At 31.7% G+C, this 21807-nt stretch overlaps 2 protein-coding genes across 2 annotated transcripts; both read left to right on the top strand.

The window, feature by feature from the left end:
* The first annotated feature begins 3632 nt into the window (after positions 1–3632).
* Positions 3633–6994, top strand: LOC112502727. The gene is made up of 8 exons (XM_025106717.1): positions 3633–3970; positions 4118–4916; positions 5003–5124; positions 5204–5881; positions 5976–6375; positions 6472–6622; positions 6704–6791; positions 6874–6994. Exons 1-8 carry the CDS (start codon positions 3633–3635, stop codon positions 6992–6994), a joined length of 2697 nt encoding a protein of 898 aa, XP_024962485.1.
* A 10386-nt stretch (positions 6995–17380) lies between these two features.
* On the top strand, positions 17381–19166 carry LOC112502726. The gene is made up of 5 exons (XM_025106716.1): positions 17381–18029; positions 18103–18160; positions 18290–18373; positions 18454–18589; positions 18744–19166. The coding sequence occupies exons 1-5, from the start codon at positions 17381–17383 to the stop codon at positions 19014–19016; spliced, it is 1200 nt and encodes a 399-aa protein (XP_024962484.1). The 3' UTR covers positions 19017–19166.
* The last annotated feature ends 2641 nt before the right edge of the window (positions 19167–21807 follow it).

Genomic DNA, 21807 nt, shown 5'->3' with positions numbered 1-21807 from the left:
AGAAAGGTAAATGGAATACATGAAAATTAAAACCAACATGTTTGAAGTGATATTGAATCAAGAACTGCAGCTATAAACCTATCTTTAAAAGTTTTATATGACCACCCTATTAAGTTGTGAGTCTTTTATTCGCAAAACCCAGGATTTGATGCAGTAACTTATTTCGTTTATCAACATCTTTGATAACGAAATAAAAAACAAGACCGATGTAGAATGTTGGTAGAAGAACACCGTTTGAAGCAGAAATTCGTGAGAGAAAATGGAGCCGATGATTTTTGGTGTGGTTTTGATATGGTTTAACCCAATATTTATATTGGTTAAACCACCTCATGATCACGTTTTTATCCCCAAGAATCGGGATTTCGATGGGTTAGTTGGAGGATAATTCTCCAGCTATAATTATCCTTCACAAAACGTGTTTGAAACTGATTTTAATTTGCTTAACACCTAAACCAATAATTAACAGTTTATAATTAAACAGTAATTATCTCTCTCTCTATAATTGGTACCAAAAAAAATACTCGGGGCGAGACTCCGATGTGGCATGCGAAGTGCAAAGTGAGCCTTTCTTATGCCACTTTCGCGAATCCCGCGCTTGCGCCGTTGGCCTCAGCCTTGGCCACGTGCGCACATTTGTGTTGGACTTTCCACTCATAACCCTCACCATGAGTCTACCAACTTGTTCAAGACCCAATTGAGAGGAAAGCCTTATAAAGCTCTCTAAAATTGTTCTACCTGCCAGCCAATGTGGGATGGTGGAAAACCTCCAACATCACTAACATTTCCAACATTCTATGCATTTGTGTGTTAAACATGCCAAGGCGTGCATTGTTCTTATTTTTGTGTCTTATAGTTTTCTTATTTTCGTGTCTTATTTGCATAAACATATGATATGACCAAGAGGAAGCTATTTTAAAAATGAACAGGCATTTGCAAGTTTCCATAACCATTTATTGATTTACTTATAAAAGAAATTCTGAGTAGTTTGATTGAGATCTTTGACTGATGAGCAATTTAAATTTGATCATATACAAATTAGTTAAGAGGGTGTTTGGGATTGATTAACTTATTGACTTATTTCAGTGTGGTACCGGTAATAAACACTCAATGTTACACCTTTATAACATTATGTAGAATATTACGTTGACTTCATAAAAAGAATGTATTCGTCATTGTAAGAAAAATATTATGAACATGATACAAAATAGAAAAACTAAAGAAAGAAATAATAAACAAACATAACAAATAGAAAAAAGTATTAGAGTAAACTATAAATTTGGTTCATGTGGTATGTTGGTTATAACGATTTTTTGTCTCTACGGTTTTGAAAATACAATATGGCTGTCGTGGTTTACAGAAGTCCTCAAATTTGGCTTTTCCCTCTAACGTTCGTTAAAAAATCCCATTAAATGACAGGCAAAGATTTTTACATTTTTCCGTCTTTTTTGTTTAAAAATAAATACTAAATATCTATTACATACACACGTTTTACAGAATTGACTTGACCATCCTGCTTTTAGGCCATCTAGCCTTCGGCCTTTCAGCCTTCTCTATGTCGATGAACCACCAATATTTCAATCACCACCCACCACCAAAAGCAGAACCACTTACCATTCACAACCAGCCACCACATAAACGAAATCAAGTCATTCCGGCAAATAGTAGAAACATTGAAGAAAATTCAAACTTAAGATATAAACTCAAAATACAAACATAAAAACCTACCATTTTCCAAAACCAAGAATTCAAAATCAAGAACCGTAAATCAAAATACAAACTCAAAACCTAAAATCGAACCCTAAAAAATCTAAAGAACTAAATCAAACCATTTTAACATATTAAAAACTAAATCAAACCATTTTAACATATTAAAAACTAAATCAATTCCTAAAAACTGAAATCAACCCCTCGATTTATTCAAATAAAAAATATAATATTTGGATATTTGGATGTAGGCATGAGAATGGACCGCGTCCGGGAACCTAGTCCACCCGTCCTGATCGGGGACGGGGATTCCCCACTAAATCGGGGATGGGGACGGGGATCCTCGTTTTTCTCAAACCGGGGACGGGGACGGGGATGGGTATGGTACTCCCCGCCCCGCCCCGTACCGTACCCGTTATATATATTAATTAATAAATTATATATGTATGTATATATATATATATATATTATTACAACTAAAGCGGTAATTCATAATTTCTTTTTTTGTAGCTAGTTTTATAATCTAAAATTGTTATTTTTTTTTTTTGATGTTAATATGTAATATTTTGGATATCAAGTCAAAATACAATTACTCGATAAGTTTTGTATATTATTCGATATGATTTTATATTACTCAATATATTTTGGTACATGTGATTTTAAGTTTTTTTGTATTAAATTGATTTTTTTTTTGGTTTTAGGTTATTAGTTCTTATATGATGTTGTGGTTTTTTTTTTGTATTAAAATAAATTCATTTTGGTTTTATGTTTATTGAAAATGTTTGAGATTTAAACATGTATGGTTTCTCATATATTTAATTTAAAATAACTTACATAAACGGAAAAAAAAAATCTTCGTTTCCCCGTTGGGGATCCCCGTTCCCCGTTGGAGATGGGGGATGTGATTATATTCCCCGGCGGGGATGAGGACGGAGATAGCAATAAGTAATCGAGGACGGGGATGAGGATTGAGGTCTCCGCCCCATCTCCACTCCATTTCCATGCCTACTTGGATGTAGATGACGATGATTATTGAATGTTAGGAAATGGTTTTTTTTACAGAAATCGGTTTGGGTTTGATTTGAGCAAATAAATACCTACAAGCAAATCAATTTTGGGTTTGGGTTTTTTTTAATGTGAGCTTATGGAGTTTGGTTTTGATTTTAATTTTGAGTTTCTTAGTGATTAGGGTTGATTTGGTATGTTTGTTGTGTGTTTTCTGGTTGGTTATAGGAGAAGGGTTCTCACAAGAGATAAGATAACTTGATTGGAGTAAGGGTGTGGCCAAAGATGGCTTACAATATTGTGGTCTTTTATATTAGTAAATGTTTTATATATTTGCACAAAATTTATGTGAAATTACATAAAAATATATTAAAGAATGAGAAAAACAACTATAATACCTGTAATTAAAAGTTCTTTTTTAAGGAAAGTATGGGTAAATAGACCTGATCCATTTGGGCAAAAGTTGATTATCCCAATGCAACTGAACCCACATGGACCCCCCCCCCCCCAAGGACACCAATGCGAGAGGGACATTTTTGGTGATCCATAATGGAAATGAAACCATGAGGACCCTGGTCATGAATTTTAGAGAGTTGGGACCTTTTTCATAACCAACATGAAACTACATAGATGGAATTTGTAACTTGCTCTATTTCTTACATTAATGGTTGTGAACATAGAAAGAAACGTACGGATAAAAAGGGTAATGGATCCATGTCCCTACATTTCACAACGACTTGTTTCCTTTGATTATTTCCCCTAAAATACATGAATTCACTCAAATTTCAAACTTTCCATTTCTCTCCATAATTTATCTATCTGCCATTGCTTCTGCTTTCCTTATGAATCTAGGTTTATGTTTCTTGTTTCCAATTGCAATGGGATTCAAAGATTGATAAAAGACAAATTCTTGGATTGTATTAATGGCGTCTTTACAGATTGAAGTCGCTTCATCTTCTTCACCATTTGGGTACTCTAATATCAGGGATCATAATCGTTCATCAAACATCAAAAAAGGCTATATTCATTCCCATTCACGCATCAATGAAGATGATGATTCATCATGGCTTCCGGTCCAAGATTCTAAACCCACCACTGATGATTCTTGGTTACCCACTGTTGCCTCAGAATCCGATGTTTCGAATCATCAGAAAGGACAAAACAAAGATGCTGATGATTCATGGCTTCCAACATCAAATGACGCCAACAACAAGTACTTGAAAAACAACCATGAATCAGATAATGATTTTGACTATTCATGGTTGCCATCCACCTTCATTGAGAACAAAAACAAACGCAATAATGACAACATCAACGACAAGAACAAAAACAAAACCACAAACAAGAAAAAGAACATAAACAAGAACAATAACAATAACAACAACAAGAATGGCAATGGCAATGGCAGCAATAACAATAGTGGGATACAGAAGAAACCAAAGAATGATCATTGGGCGTTAGCCCGTGAAGTAGTTTTCTCATGTGAGCAAAAAATCCAAAATGCGGATCTTCTAGAAAAGTCATCAGATTCTTCAAAGCGACATAATTCTCCTAAAGAGAGATCTACGGTGGAATCTCCATCTTCTGGCGGGGTTTCTTCGCTCCTTCAAAGATGGAGGGATTTGGCTGAAGCTAAGAACTCAAACAAAAATGATAACAGTTCTCCTCCTAGCAATCGTAGCAATTCAGAATCAACATGTAAAGAGAATAAAAACAACAAGTCTTCGAATAGTCCTCCTTTAAGAGACGGGTTTGCAAAGAATAATAATAACAATCCTTCTCAATGTCCTCCAAGAGGCTCTAATGCTTCTGATGGTGTTACAGTCGAAAAGAGCAAAGATTCTGATACTGATTGGGAATCTGATAAAACAAATCGTTCCAGGCGCCTTTCATGTCCGCTTCCTAGTCGAGATTCTAAGGACTCAAATAACGTTGATGCAGAAAAAGAGAAAATACGGGTGGTGGATATCATCAAGAAGTTATCAAGAGAGGAGGAACTGGCTGCTTCTTCGTTGATTGGTGGAGATGGAAATGAATCATTGCCTCCAATTCGTACCAGTCGTGTTAAAGTTTCAGGCCATTTGATACGAGGTCGACATGCTTTCAAAGTTTTCCTCATGCGAACGGAGCACGATAAGATTCAAGAGCTCAAGTGGTTGGTAGAACGTAAAGTTGTTTCAAAGTTTCCACATCGAAGCCGTCTCCAAGTACTAAATAACATACATTTCTTTAATGTTTCCTTCAATTTACATCTCTTAATTTTGTTTAAAGGTAAGTTTTGATGTCTTTACAGTCTATGCTACGTATTAGAATGCTACGTCTTGGAGCTGAACCAAAACCAGGAGTCAAAGGACATAAACGGTGCGTCTCAAAAACACTGGAATCGAATAATCGTTTAGATATCATGGATCTAAGGTAACGTTCCTTCTTTGTTCACTCACTATTACCATATGAACAAGTATGCAACATGAATATATAATTGCATGAAATTTAGGGAAAAATTTAACTCAAGAGTTGATAAAGGAGAAACAGATTCAGAGAAACATAAAAGAAATGTGATGAAGAACTCCCCAGATGAGGAAATTTATATCACCTCCAACCCAACCAAACAGGTGGATATCAAGTCTAAGGCCATGACAAAAATCAAGACCAAGACCACCACCATCAACACCAACATCCATAGCAAGAAACAAGAAACACAACAAAAACTAGAGCCAATGACTACAAAATCGACAAGTTCTTGCAAAAATCATCATGTGATGCATAAAGCAAAAGATGTAGATACTTATTCTAACTCCAACATGGGTAAAGAAGACATGATACGTTACAAGGATGATGATAAAGATATTTTCCAAGAAGATGAAGGTCAATTCATGTCGGCTAAAACATCTTATACTCACATGGAAGAAAAAGGGATTAGTGACTCAGAAAATGACGCTAGTATGAAGCAAGGGTTAGAAAGCTATGAGAATTGGACGATAAGTGAAAATTCTCAAACTCGTAGTGACTTTGATGAAGACGAATCTTGTGAAATGCAGTTTGATACCACCCATGATTGGATAAGTGACATTTCTCGCCCAAAAAGTGATTGGGAAGATATGAGGCAAGCCAGGTACCAAGAGATGCTTGATCCTTTCTCTGGACATATAGACATAAGGAGACTTCTTGAAAGGTAAGTTAATTAGCGTTGTCACTAACTTCTTGAAAGGTAAGTTAATTATCCTTCAGTTTTGAATCATTCTTTTAATTTTCTTTTGTTTATGTAGGAAAAATGTCTCAAGTTTCCTTGCAAGTAGTCTACGTGAAAAAATAGATCAACTAATGATGAGTCGCATCCAACAATCGAATGTCCAGGTAGGAAAACAAGTAGTAGTAAGAGAGAAATCTGAGTTGAGGAAGGAAGTCATGGCCATTGAGGGAAAAGAATATGAACGAGAACAAAATTGCTCGATGGTAGATGAAGATGGAAGAATGGAGAGACAGTGTTGTGAATATAGTGGATTTGTACCACCATACTTAGAACGATCATGGAGACCTAATATTGATATCAATTCTAGCTCTGATCCAACAACATCTCCATCTTTAGAACAATCTATTTCATCTAATCGTTCACATAACAATGGTACTCCACAATCCTCTTCTGTCACCCCTCGTCATCCTTCCATTGTAAGTTCTATTCTTTTTATCTGGTTTCATATGAAACCTACACAAATGGATTGATGAAATGAACGATTACTAAAGATTTTGGTTATCTTATGACAGGAGTTGGAGCTCATATATGACTTGAGAGGACATATGGAGCGACTTCATCAAGAGATTACGGAGTTACGTAAATCAATAAATAGTTGTGTTACCATGCAGATCAAAATGCAACATTCCTTTAAGCAGAATCTTGAGGTTGCTGCAACAACTCGTTCAGGTGAGCCATCTTTCAAATGTGTTTACATTAGAACCTATTTTTCAGTGGATCATATTGTTATAGTTATGGCTACAGTTCAAAATAAAGAAGGAAAGCCACCGAGTTTGGGGAAAAATGATTGTTGTATTTGTAATGACATGCAAGTTGATTCGCTTCTCTATAGGTAACTTATTTTATCTTCAATTTTCTATAAAGTTTATCACTTTTTATACATAGTCTTGATACTATACGCCACAAATCCTTAGATGTGGACACATGTGTGCTTGCTTCAAATGTGCATTGGAGTTGCAATGCACCAGTGGGGAATGCCCGATTTGTGAAGCCCCAATTATGGATGTTGTGAAGGCATTTGGTCGTGATAATTGAAAGAGTGTGGCTAACATTAGACTCGTTCTACATGCTTTGATCCATAAATTGAAGATGAGCTACATATCTGATTTTTCTTGTTTTGGTTCCTTTGGGATTCAACTATTGTATACTTACAGATATCTATATATATATATCTATAATACGTCTATGGAAGATCATCCTGATGAAATATGTAAATATTCTTCAAATTATTCTGTAAATATTTGGGTGTATCTTCTTGATTGCTTAGTATACTTTCCTTGTATGATTAGAGATCTCTTGTAATCATGTATATATAACTCTTGTTAGCAATGTAAAACCAAAGTTTTCCAACATGGTAATCAACTGCAAAGAAGGTTTCATCTATTGATGTGTTTTAACCTTCATAAACTTTGAATTCTAGAATGAGATCACAGTGTTAAATTTTTGTGACACTAACTTAACACGTCATAGAGACTAGTACACTACTTTTAAAGTCGATTTGCTAGTCACGTACATCAGATGACAAATCTTGGTACATATTTTATGCTTTCAGGAGAGCACCAACGTTACATAGGCAAGTCATGTGAATCTATGTCATATGTGTATGTGACTACTTATGTAGGAGGAAAGGTTAAATGGGATGGTTTGTGGACGTTCCGATTTAAGGAAGCCCAATTCGAGATGGAAGTCAATAGATGTGGGGTTGTGAAAGTATTACAAGAAACCCAATCATTGGATTAAAGATTGCTAAAAGTTGAAGGATGATATTTTTTAGGCCACATGTTGAAACTCTTACTTTTCCAATGCATCGTATCACGTATGGCACCTAGTTTAGGTTGTTTCTCGATTGTTGTTGAATATCCATGAAATGACGTTTGTTTGGGGAATTTTTGGTGGTCATTTTCAGATTTACTTTGTTTTGGATGAGTGTCGTTTGGTTTATTATGAGTCTTGACATTTGGTTAGATGCAACATGTTCTTCCCAAGTCTAGACTTCAGCTTAGATGCAACATGTTCTCCCCAATTAAGTTCTCATTCATGTCCTTCTTTAAGAGTATTCACAACGGAGGTTATTGTTAAGGTTTTTTTTATTAGGGTTTTGGTAAGAATGTCTGTTGTGGGACATAGGTTCTTGTCCATTCACATGTTCTAATAAGAACCCAAATGCTTGAACAAGAAACCAAGTTCTTGTGTACCTTCCTTTTCTTATCATTGTTTGTTATTATTTCTTAACCATTTTATTTTATTTTTAAGTATATAAAACATATAAGTTAAAACGGATACAAAGTTTTTCAGTTAATTATTTTAAAATATATTTTTACTAATTTTGTTTTAATTTTTTCATTTATTGTAAATTTTTGTACAAATTTGTATTTTGTTTTTATAAAGTTAATTTTTAATTAGAGTGAATTATGGATTTGGTCCCTGCGTTTTGATGTTTTTTTTTCTAACTAGGGTCCTTATGGTATGATTATTATGGATTTAGTTATTTGTGGTATTCAATTTGTCTTGACCATGGTCCCTCTGACTAACGTCATTCAAATAAATCCGCTAACTCAGTTAAATCAAAGGTTTTTTAGTCTTTTTAACTAGAAAGAAGTAAAAACAATATTTTTATATACATATATATATATATATATATATATGTATAAATATATCAAAACAAATAAAATAATACATCGTTTTATGGTTTGATTTGTAAAATTAAAAAATTAATTATATTAAATACAATTTAAATTTATCGTTCTATTGGAATGGTGCAAAAAATATAGTTTTTGTTTTTGTTTTAGTGTAATTAAATAATTAATTTAAACAAATCAATCATAAAACCATATCTTATTTTACTTAGATTTAAATTAAAAAAAACTAATTATATTAAATACGATTTGATTTTATTGCTCTTTTCCACCATTGCGATAAACAAGCTTATTGTCAATATTTTGGCACCAAAATCATTGAAAATCGTGAATAAATGAACTCTAATTTTATCATCCTAAAACTAGGGTTTCCATTTTTCAAATTGTTCTTCATCTAAAAACTCAAAATCAACTATTTATATTTTAGTCAAAGAAAGATTCATAAATATAACATATTATCATTTTGGTAACTTAATATTCAACAAATCTCTATATAAACTGCTTCCAAGTTTCATATTCAATTAGGCAAAAAGACGAAAACAATAAAATTAAATCGTATTTTATAAAATTAACTTTTTTAATTTAAACAAATCAAATCATAAAATAATAATCGTGTGTGTATATAAATATTTGTGTGTATAAAATATGTTTCTACTTTTTTTCTAAGAAAAAGACAAAAAAATAGGCAAAAAAAACTAATACTCCTTGATTTAACTGTGTTAACAAATTTATTTTAGCGACGTTAATCAGAGAAACTATAGCCACAATAAAACATAAGAAACAAATTTATAATAAACATACAATAAAAACCGTACTCAGAAAAAACATCAAAACACATGGACCAAATCATAATTCAATCTTTTAATCATTTTGTTATATTATTACATTTAGATTATTTTTCTATATATAAATTAAAGTTAATTTATAAATGGTAAATTAATGTTTGTAAAATATTTGTTCTATTTTTATAAAACATTATATATATATATATATATATAGAGAGAGAGAGAGAGAGAGAGAGAGAAATGAGCGTTCAAATAAAAACCGACCCCATTTGTGTAAACCGTGTAAACTAATCTCATCCATCCATTTTCTTGATCAATGGCCAAAATTAGTTTACTTTATTTTAAGAAATTAAATAAAAATATATATTAAAAATTTATTTTATTTCAACAGTAAGGGCATAAATGGTAAACAAAATTTAATATTTGGTAACATCCTACTCGATCTTTCATTAATCTTTTTCATGCAAAATTATTTTCTTCCAAGATTACTTTATTTTCATAAATCTTTTTTCATGCAAAATTATTTTCTTTCTTTTGTTCCTGGTTTGATACATTAATTCCTTTAAGCCTTGCAATCTTAAAGATTCTAAAGAATATTACAATCTTCAAGATTCTGGAGCAGTTTCTTCATGTACCCGTTTCATCATTCAATTATTTCATGACGAACCAAATGCATTATGCAACTGTTTCACTAGTCATGCTCAAGAACGCCTGAACCAGTTTCACTTTCATGAAACCTATTTCATGTACGATAATTTTCTTATTTCACCACTGATTTGATGGATTCATTCCTTTAAGCCTTACAATCTTCAAGATTCTGGAGCAGGTTACAATCTTCAAGATTCTGTAGCAGATTAAAATCATTTCCTCGTTTCATCATGCACTTAGTTCATGACGCATCAAATACAAAATGCACCGATTTTCCTCTTCACCAACTAAATGGATCAACTACACAATCAATGCAACGGGTTCACCATGAAAATGTTTCGGTTCACATGAACCAGTTTAACGTTCATGAAACCTGTTTCATTTCTGGATTTTTTTTGTTCATCTACGATTTGATGATTTCATTATACACTTCAATTGTTTCATCAAGACCGTTTGCTGATTTTTAAAGATTACAATATATGAAATTCAAATTTTTAATATTATAATATAATTAAATATTTAAATGTTATCATTTATACAATTTCCTTTATTACGTTTCCTTAATTAAGATTTATTAATAACTTTCATATTTAATAAAAAAATATTGTAAATGACTGAAATACTCTTATTGATTAATTTTAATTAGAAAAAAATGGATTTTTCCTAATGGTCGAAATTGGTTTACACGGTTTCTTAGAAATGCACGGTTTTCATTTGAACGTGCCCATATATATATATATATATATATATATATATATATATATATATATATATATATATATATATATATATATATATATATATATATATATATATATATATAGGGGAGCGATCAAATGAAAAACACTCAATTTGTAAAAACCGTAAAAACCTCATTCCACCAACTCATAATTTTTCATTTTGTTCATTTTTTTTGTAATTATGAGAGGTTGATTAATCATTTTTATTGTGGAGAATGTTAATCTTGGATATTATCATCTTCATTATTTTAATTTTAGAGAAATACATGAAACAATGTCATTAAAATTTCATCAAGTAGTATATGAAACAACTTCATCAAAAAAAAAGTATTATATGAAACAATTTCACAAGATTAACAATTTCATGAAAAAATTTCATAAGATTAACGACGGATGAGAGTAGTTTTTACGGTTTTTACAAATTGGAGTGGTTTTCATTTGATCGCTCCTCTCTCTCTCTCTCTCTCTCTCTCTATATATATATATATATAGACTTGGGATCATATGAGACTAAGGCTTTTTCATGAGACCCGTAAGACCAATTCTCAACTCTTGGATTAGATCTACAATCTCAACATTCATAATCAAAAAATTGCCACGAGACTTCTCAATAATTACAAAATTGCCACCGTGCAACTTTAAATCATTAGATCATTAGCTTATAAAGTTGATCAATGAACATAAATTGGTCTCACGGGTCTCACGAAAAACCCTTAGTTTCACGTGAACCCAACCCTATATATATATATATGGGTCAATTCAAGAAAGAACTGATTAGTTTGTGGTAACCATGAGATCCAATGTGAATCACGCTTTTAAGATATTTAAGTTTATTTCTTATATAAGCTAAAATGGTAATATAGTAATTCTATTTTTTATAACTAATCAAAATATTTAATTAAATTTTTTAGAATGAAATATTTAATTAAAATTAGTTACCTAGTATATCAATTACCTAATATATATTGTATTTAAAAGACGTTCGTGAATCAAAGTATATTATAGTGGTAACGTTCACAATGTTTCACGTGTATCACAATGTATTTTCTTTGTTTTATAAAAAATGTATCATAGTGTGCGTTTTCGTTTATTTTCATTGTTTTACAAAGGATGTCACATCGTGCATCTTGTATGTATATCTGAGTATCACAGTGAATGTCATTTGTAGGTATCACAGACAGTGTGTATCTTGTATTCACATAAAGTTTATCGGAATAAGGTTCGCCGAATAAGATTCGCCGGAGAGATGAAAGAGGAGAGATGAGAGATATATTAAAGTTATATAATAATCTATAAATAAAATCACATTTTATAAATAAAATGGAAAATGCAATTTCTGTAAGAACTTCCATTGTAGAGTTTTATTGAAATTCTTATTTTGTTGACGTGACAATGATTTGACAGGAAAAAAAATGAAAAGTCAGATTTTTGTAGGTTTCATGATTTTGGATGCACTAAGATCATCTAAAATAGAGGTTCTTGTTAAGGTTCATGTTGGGTTTTTTTTATAAAAACCTCCACCGTATGATATAGGTTCTTTTCTAGTCACAGATTCTTAATGAGAACCTCAGTGGTTGAACAAAAACTCGTCTACGTTTTTTATTATAATTTTTGTTTCTTAACTATTTTATTTTATTTTAATAAATGTATAGAACATATAAATTAAAATTGATAAAAAAAAAATAAAAGTTAATTATTATAAAATATATTTGTTAATTTTTCTTTTTCTTTTTGTTTCTTGTAAATTTTTATATAGATTTTTGTATTTTTTTAAATAAGTGTAATTGTTAATCTCGCTATTATTATTTTTAGACTATTTTTCAAATACTTTTATATATAAGAAATTAATTTATAAATCGTAAATTAATAATTGTGAAATATCTTTTCTAATTTTAAACAATCTACCAAACTTTATATATATATAGAGAGAGAATGAGAGGAGCGATCAAATGAAAATCATCCTCATTTCTAAAAATCGTACGTACAAATCACTCTCATATGTCGATTTCATTGTTTAATCTTATGAAAATTTTTCATGAAATTGTTTAATCTTGTGAAATTTTTTCATATAATACTTTTTTGATGAATTTGTTTCATATATGGTTATGAAATTGTTTCAGATAATATTTAATAAAATTTTAATGAAACTGTTTCATGTATTTCTCTAAAATTAAAATAATGAAGATGATAATATCTATGATTAACACTCTCCACAATAAAAATGATTAATCAACCTCTCATAATTACAAAAAAATGAACAAAATGAAAAATTATGATTGGTTGAATGAGGTTTTCACGGTTTTTACAAATTGAATGGTTTTTATTTGAACGCTCCCTTATATATATATATATATATATATATATATATATATATATATATATATATATATATATATATATATATATAGGGGCTGGTTCAAATGCTAACCAAGATTATCGTGTTAACTTTAAAATTACAAAATATATAAATTAACAAATTAAAATTAATATATAAAACTCAAAATTAATAAAATTATTTGAAAACTTTGAGATTTTTATAATATATTAAAGTTATATATATAATAATCTATAAAAAAGTTATATTTTATAAATAAAAAAATTGATTGTTAGGTTTTGTGTTAATAAATAGGATATATGGGTTCCTATCTTGATTTCTGGTAAGTGGATACTAAAGGCCTAATGAGAACTTTGAGGTGAGTTTTAGCTAGCTTAATCAGCAGACATTAAGGGGGCGTTTGGTTCAAGCAGAGGAATGAAAATGAGTATGAAAATGCAAATGAAAGGGAATAAAAATGGGAATGAGTTTTCATTCCCCTCAGTTTAACCTGGAATGAAAATTTGGGCTTCTGAAGGAATAGACCCATTACATTATAAAAAACCAAATAGTTTCTTTTATTTTCATTCCCATTAATTACTGTTTAATACCTCTTACCAAACATCCTCTAAGATTCATTAATCTTGAGGTGAAACTCTTAGTAGTAGACACTAAAGGTATATGAGGGATTGAGGTGACCCCGTATTTGGGTGTGCACTAAAGTCATAGAAACTTGAGGTGTAATCCCTGTGAACATTGATACATGGCAATACTCTTGTGTTCCCGCCACATCCAATGAAAACGAATCTCTCCTGTCATCAGAAGATGTTATGTGTTTAATTGTCAGGTTTGACTACTTTTGGGAGGTTATTCCCTTGCATACAAATGTACCATTTTCGGGTAAATATCTCTTGGTCTACATCTTTTGATATGTTTAGTTTATTGTTTCAAGTTTATTTAACTGCTTGAACTCATTATAGGCGCAAGCCTAACACTCTTTCTTAAAATATCATGTATATTAGGTTCCTTACGGAAAATCTAAAACAGTTTGAGATGTGACGTTGGTGTTATCTACAAGCATCAGGAGAAACATCATTTTTGCGGTTGGCTTGAGAGACAAAAGTTAGAAATACTTTTTTTAGTTGTGGGACTATCATTTTTTTCTTTAAAGGATAAATATTTATATATAATAAATCTGACCTATAAACACGTATTTGTATTTATCTTTGATGAGATTAAAACCTCTGGAAAATGTTGGATTAGTAGACATCGATGAGGCAAAGTGGGATCATCTCTTACATGCCATGCTCACATATTTCTTCTAGTGGGGTTCCTTGAGGTCGTCCCTGGGGGAGGGCGACACGGGCGCAAGCCCAGGGCCCAAAAATATCAAGGGGCCCAAATTTTTCCTTAAAATACAATAACAGTATAAAAGAATTTAATAAATTAGAAAAATCCTAAAAAATTATAGCATATAACAAGAGGCAAAGAGAATTTAGTAGATAATAAGGGCACAAAAATATATCAACTAATTACAGTGGAGAAGAAAATTAAAAAATTAATTGGTCATTCATTATATGATATTGTTTATTGCCTCTCTAATTTTTTTTATATCTCCAATAAGGTCCAATGATATTGGCTATTGCTAATTCTATATGCTTGATTGTTTTTGTGCTTCAACAATTCAACTTTAAGATCATGTGCTTGTTAATGCTATATATTTTTGTTAGATATTTCTATCAATTTCTGCTTCTATTAACTATTGTTATATGGTTATCTTGTTTAAATTGTTTTTATTGATTATTGTTATCTATTTTTGCTTCTACATAAATATTTTACTATTTTTTGACAATCAATCTATTGTTCTTATAATTTATGACGTGTTTCATGGTTTTTGTGATTAATCAATAAATTTTTTCTACTAGATGTATTTAGTAATGTCTCTTGTATATGTCATGTTCCATAAACTTTTAATCTTCACACCTTATTTTAGTTGAACAAAAAAAAGAAGGAAAATAGTGATCAGATATTTTCATCAATTGTTTGACTTATGTATATTTCATTGTGATTCCACCACACCACAAGATTCTATTTAAGTGCTCAAATAATTATTTATTGAGCTTACATATTATTCTTTTTGGATCTCAATAGATTAAATTTTCTTTCATATTTTTATTGATACTCATTTGTCTACTTGTATAGAAAACTTTGATAATCTTCATTATTATTGATCTCTCATTGACCCTCATGATTAATTCATTCACACAAATTCTCTTTTTGTATCAAAATAATACATATTTCTTGTTATTAAGATTTCTTTCCTCACTAAATTATTAGCATTTCTTGTACTCAATTTTATACTAATGAAAAAAATTTATTGAATTTTTTTTCGTACTTACCGAGGGTTACTACAAAAAAAAGTGAACTCTAACGATGCACTTTTTAGAGATGACATATTTCTGCTACACGTTATAGTATGTCGTTATATACTCTTTCTGATGATAAATGAACTTTTTGCGACGACAAAAGTCGTTGCCTTGTTTTTGCCGTGGGCCCTGTTTTTACGTTCGTACAAGGCCTATAAAATGTCAAGAACGAGCCTAGTTACTTCATGCACAAAGATTAGTAAAGTGTGATGTTGGGTGTGAGGGCCTCAAGGGTATCATTCTCATATGGCCATGGATAAAGAAAACAAGATAAGTTAGCCTCACAAGAGGGTTTGTATGATAGACCCAAATAGAATCCCTCTATGTTACTATTTATTCAATCTTATTTTATTTATTCCATCTTATCTTATATTATATCTATACTATATTATAAAGTATTTCACAAAAACTCTTAAAAACTATTTTTATGGGTAAAATACTGTTTATTAATGCATATTACTTAAAACTCAAGATTGCAAATATATTATGCGTAAGTACAACTTATTAAAGCTACATATCTAAATTCGTGTAACTAACTGCAGATAAACATAATCAAATACAAGATAAACATCTCATTTTAAATATAAAAAAATCTAAAATATAATTAGGATAATCATTGAGTTCTAACATAATATTTAATTTATTATCTTTATAAAATGTTATATTATTAAACCAAAAAATAAATTATTTCTTTATTAAACTTATATTAAATTATAATAAAAATAATAAATTGAGAACTTTTAAATAGTTGATTTAATATTAACATTGATATATTTTTTTTCAAATTTTTATGATATTTTTAAATTTATATTTTATTCAAAAATAAAATCATTATTGCTTTCTTAAAAACACATAAAATCATATTATAACATCGACAGAGACAAATAATAAAATAGCACATTAAAATCGAGATGTGTCTCGCTACATTACACGAGTACTCTTCTAATGTCTAATAATATTTATAACTTTATTATATTACTCTTAATGGCACAAGTTTAAATGAGAAGCCAAATATTTTGTGAGAATACGAGAAGTTTTAGTATCATATATGATTATACACATGATACACAACCTTAATCATATATGATTAGTTAAACACACCGGCGGATCCACAACAAAGGGGTAGGGGGCACAGGCCCCCAACAAACCCCAAGAGTAGTTTATTTATATTTTTGTTAACCTAAAATTATTAATAGGCATAAAACAATTAAAAGTTAGACCCAATTCTGATTCTTGTCATCTCATTTTAGAACTCTTACCTGAAGGAGTCATGACTTGATCGGTTAAACTCTAATTCCTCTAACTTCTAACATGTCAACCCTTTAAAATTCATTTTATTTCTCTTGCTTTGTTTGCTATAATACTAATGAATAAGTTATTTTAATTCAATAAAAGTGGACCTTAAAGCCAAAAACCGAATAACCAATATCGTATTGGTTCGAAAGAGTTATTCGGTTTCAGACTTTTTTTACCATCCTTAAAAGGTGCCCCCAATAATAAAAGTTTTTAGATCCGTCACTGATTAAACACATGTTGTATTGACAACACATAAAAGTATAATCATATATGATTAAACACTCCTAAAAAAGTGTAATCATATACGATATTGAGACTTATTGGCTTCTCGTAAAATGTTTAACTTCTCGCTTGATCTTTTCTCCGCTCTCAATAACAGATATATAAAAGAAAAATGATTCAAGTCTAAACCGATGTATGGCTCTATGGTTTTGTCCCCCGCTCCTCACTTCTTCTCATAGAGTAGTAATAAAAGACATAAATACCCTTCTTTCTTTTCACATACATCTTAGTTGCTTACAGACACCATTTAAATAACACACTCTCCTTCTCTCCATCCAAGATACTTGGTCCGTCATGTGTTCTTCAAAATCCAAATTGATACAACCAATTCAGGTAAACTCTAAAGCTACTCCGGCAGCCACCATGGTTTCCGACATCAATGGGCGGCCGGTGCTCCAACCAGCTACCTCCAACCGAGTCCTTGCAAGATGTTCGCATAAAAAGAGTCCATCCCTCCCTAAATCAGCTTCCACACCTCCACCACCACCACCACCACCACTTCACGCTAACCAGCCCGAGTACTGTACGAATTCCAGCTCTGAAAGGCTCTTTCCGTCAACACCCATCAAATGCACCGCCCAAAAATCTGTTATTCCGGTAAAAAAGTTAAAAGGAGTTACTAGCAATAATGGCGGTGGCCATGATCACCGTTCCAGCGATTTTATTTCTGCTGCCGTCATCAGCACTAATCCTAACTCATTGGTGAAGTACTCATCAGCGGCGATTGTGGATGCTCCGGGGAGTATAGCGGCTGTAAGGAGGGTACAGGTGGCAGCGATTCAGGTTCAGAGGAAAATGAGGATTGCTCACTATGGTAGATCTAAGTCTGCCAAGTATGATAGCTGCAGCAAGCTCACATCTTACTTTGATTTCAACTCTCTGATGAATGCCACTACTGGTTTCAGAGAAGAGAAAAGATGCAGCTTCATCACTCCTACTTCAGGTATAACTATTTACATATCAATATTTTCATTGAAATAATTTAACTAATTAAATGAAATATCTGATCTTTTTAGACCCTATATATGTTGGATACCATGATGAAGAATGGGGAGTTCCTGTTCATGATGATAAGTAAGAGCTCTCTCTCTCTCTCTCTATATATATATATATATATCATGTATGTATATATATATATATCATGTATGTATGTATGAAGATGGTGGAATTTATCATTGAATGTGGTAGTGGATATATATGCAGGTTGCTGTTTGAATTGTTGGTGTTGACAGGTGCTCAAGTTGGATCAGATTGGACTTCAGTCTTGAGAAGAAGACAAAAATTTAGGTGGATTTCCATTTATGAAATTTCAAAATTTTATGGTTATTTTACAATGATTAATAATTAAATAAAAAATTATATTGCAGGGAAGCATTCTCAGAATTTGAAGCAGAAATTGTATCCAAGTTTACAGATAAGAAGATAACATCAATTAGTAGTTGTTATGGGATTGAAGTTGGCCTTATCAGAGGTGTTGTTGACAACTCTAATTGTATCCTTCAGGCATGACGTTTTTATATCGTATCTTCATTATGAATATCTACTATCATTTACATTCATTATGAATAAAGATGAATAGTTAGTTTCCAGATTCTTAAAATGTTTATAGTTCTCATTTAAACGGTTCTCATATGTTGATGGTGTTATCGTTGTTCAGATCAAGAAAGCATTCGGGTCGTTTGACAAGTATATATGGGGATTTTTGAATCACAAGCCGATTGTAACGCAATACAAACTGAATCAAAAGATGCCTGTAAAAAGCTCTAAATCGGAAGCCATAAGCAAAGACATGGTGAGGAGGGGATTCCGGCAGGTCAGTCCTACTGTCATCCATTCGTTCATGCAAGCTGCCGGACTCACCAACGATCACCTCATCACTTGCCCCCGCCACCTCCAATGCGGCCGCCATCCACCATTCTCCGATCATTAATTAACTAAATCAATAACTTTATGATCTGAACTCTAACTACAAATAGTTTGATTCTCTTGTATTACTTTAATTTGAGTGAGGTTTGCATCATATGTTTGGGTTGGTTAGGTAGGGTGTATGTAGTCATTAATGACCCCATCCATCATGTTATGATGATGGGAGATGCATGATGCATGTGGGCATGCATAGCATAACTGTTTCATGATTTGTAAATGCTGACTGCATAAGTTAAGCATCATTTTCCTTGTATTCATCATGTGCTCTATCTCCATCTCTTCTTGTATCTTTGGGTGTCTTTTGTCTTTGCTTTGCTTTTGACAGCATCAACTGTCACATGGGTATGCTGTAAAAAGGGTAAATCGAATATGGTTCTTCTTACACTGTTCACTTCATTTTAGATTTTGGAAAAAGAATATCAAATTACTTGGATAATTCAAGGATCGTACATAAAACATCTTTCTAAAATCTGTGATTTCGACCCCATTGCCTGGGGTGTCACGAAATCAGATTTGGATAATCCAAAGAACAACAAATCTGGATTTTTGACAAAATCCAAGATCATAATCAAAGAATACCTTGCTTGTTTACAAAAATCCGGGAGAGTTATAGTACCCATGAAGATCATCGAATGAAACCTTATATAGTCACCGGAGGTTAAGTCGGTTATTTTTTGTGGAAAGTCGTGCCTCTTCCCAACAAATGCGACTGTTAGGGTGTTTGGCCGGAAAACAACCACCGGATCCATTTTTTATATACGGATTTATTTTCGGGCTGGGGCAGTACCGAGCAAGGGCGGCCCCCCTACCCCCCCCACTAACCAGTCAGCGGGGCTGTGGACCCCGCCAGGGCGATGTTGAAATCCCGCTAGGGGCGTTGCCTCTGGACCCCCGCATTCACGAGATCAACTTAACTTATTCGAGCGTGCACTCGGCACCTCCGGGCTCGAATTATAGCTAAGTCTAATTTCGGCTTGTTTCACATTAATCTCAATCATACAATCATCAACAATTTAATCAATTAAATTAAAAATTATATGTATATACCAAAACCAAAATTCACTTATTACAAATTACACTATTTCAACAATTGGATTTTTTGGGTGCTTCAAATTTATGAATACTAAAAAGAAAATAACGATCGGATAACGATGTTGTCGTTTACAAAGATAATTAATTATATAAAAGGAATGGGATTAAATGATTTTGAAAATGATAAAATCTTTCCTAATTATGCTAAAGCAAATTAATATTTCTTCGATTTAATTAATTAATCTCATAGATGTATTTTATTTGCATTATCTAAATAAACTAAACATATAATCAATTTAACATTTAGGTGTCGTTTACCAAACACTTACCCGGGTAAGCATTTACTAAGTCACTTTACTTTACCGGATGAATATGACAAAACTAAAAATCTTACCCGGTAAGAGTGAAAGCAAGAATCAAGAGTCTTACCCGTTAAGTGAGGACAGAGACTCTTACCATGATTAGCACTTACCAGGATAAATTGTTGCATACGATGTGTTTTAGTGAATAAAATCTTACCCGGTAAGTAAGCGATAGTTTTGAAATTTTACCGATAAGTGTTTACCAGGTAAGTGTTTAGGTAAATGACCCCTTAATATAATTCGTATCTACTAAAACCAACCATCCCTCCACCTAAACTAATTAATGTATCCAAACACACACACACACACACACACACATATATATACTTGTTGGGTCACCTATTGATTTGGTGATGACTCACTGATCTGTTCTTCTACCTTAGCATTTAGTAGTTATTGGTTTCTTTGTATATTGGTGTCTTGGTACATACTTAAGCTATTGGCAAAATCGAAAACTAACCGATGTGAAGACAGAAGATCACCGATGCGATGTTGTGGATCAATTGTCTAATATACACACAAAGACTCCAGAGTAGCTGAAATGAAGATTGAAAATATTTGAAGCTACAAGCCGATTAAAGAAATATCTTCATGGACCGAAAATTGAAAATCTTCATGGACCCAAGATTGAAGATCTTCATGGACCAAAGGTTTGTGAGTACCTGTTTGAAGCTACTAATCCATCCAAAGAAGATGCAAAAGTTTATCTCTACATGAACAGTGTTGTATGCACGTTGTGTACGATGAAAATGAGATATCAACAATGGTCAAGTCAACCCCTGTCTTCTTATCCTCAAGTGACAAGTGTCCCCATACATTAAATGCTAAAGGTAGTATAAAAGGCAGTGTGCATCTCCTATGCACACCACTAGCTTTTTGAAAGATTACTTAGTGCATTCTCAAGGCAATCGACTATTCTCTTCTACCCCCTTGCCCTCCTGTGTGTGAAGAAAAACTTAGTGTTCTTCATTTCCTTTCAAGTACTCATTGTGTTTTTCTTGTAACTTATTCTCCTTGTAAGATTGTTTAGGTTATGTTATTCTTTCCTATCTTCTGCAACAATCTTTTGTATCTTTGTGTGTTAATTCTTGATTTACATCAATAAAAATTTAAAAAGTCTGTGTAAGTGTATTCAACCCCCTTTCTACAATTTCTTTTTGTTTATTGTCATCTCTTTCAGGACCAACAATACTATAAGGGTACTCGCGCAATGTAGCGAGATAAATCTTCATTTTAATGTTTAGTTTTTACTATTTGTCTCTATCGATATAATATGATTTTGTGTTTTTGAGGAAGTGGTAATGTTTTTATTTTTGAATGAAATATAAATTTAAAAATATCATAAAAATTTGAAAAAAATAAATAAATTGATATTAGTATCAAATTAACTATTTAATATTT

This window comes from Cynara cardunculus, unplaced genomic scaffold (genome assembly GCF_001531365.2).
Source record: "Cynara cardunculus var. scolymus isolate 2C unplaced genomic scaffold, CcrdV1 Un_Scaffold_1820, whole genome shotgun sequence".
In the NCBI taxonomy this organism is placed as follows: domain Eukaryota; kingdom Viridiplantae; phylum Streptophyta; class Magnoliopsida; order Asterales; family Asteraceae; genus Cynara; species Cynara cardunculus.
The sequence above is the reverse complement of the archived record's forward strand: the minus strand, read 5'-3'. Positions and strand labels throughout refer to the sequence as shown.

What these genes read in the sequence shown, in the direction of transcription:
- LOC112502727 (XM_025106717.1), top strand. Translation starts at nt 3,633, where the DNA reads ATGGCGTCTTTACAGATTGAAGTCGCTTCATCTTCTTCACCATTTGGG. An exon ending in AATGATTTTGACTATTCATG is followed by an intron (nt 3,971 to 4,117) that starts GTTGCCATCCAC and finishes TGGCAATGGCAG; the next exon opens with CAATAACAATAGTGGGATAC. An exon ending in CCCCTCGTCATCCTTCCATT is followed by an intron (nt 6,376 to 6,471) that starts GTAAGTTCTATT and finishes ATCTTATGACAG; the next exon opens with GAGTTGGAGCTCATATATGA.
- LOC112502726 (XM_025106716.1), top strand. Translation starts at nt 17,381, where the DNA reads ATGTGTTCTTCAAAATCCAAATTGATACAACCAATTCAGGTAAACTCT. An exon ending in CTTCATCACTCCTACTTCAG is followed by an intron (nt 18,030 to 18,102) that starts GTATAACTATTT and finishes TGATCTTTTTAG; the next exon opens with ACCCTATATATGTTGGATAC. An exon ending in GTTCCTGTTCATGATGATAA is followed by an intron (nt 18,161 to 18,289) that starts GTAAGAGCTCTC and finishes ATATATATGCAG; the next exon opens with GTTGCTGTTTGAATTGTTGG.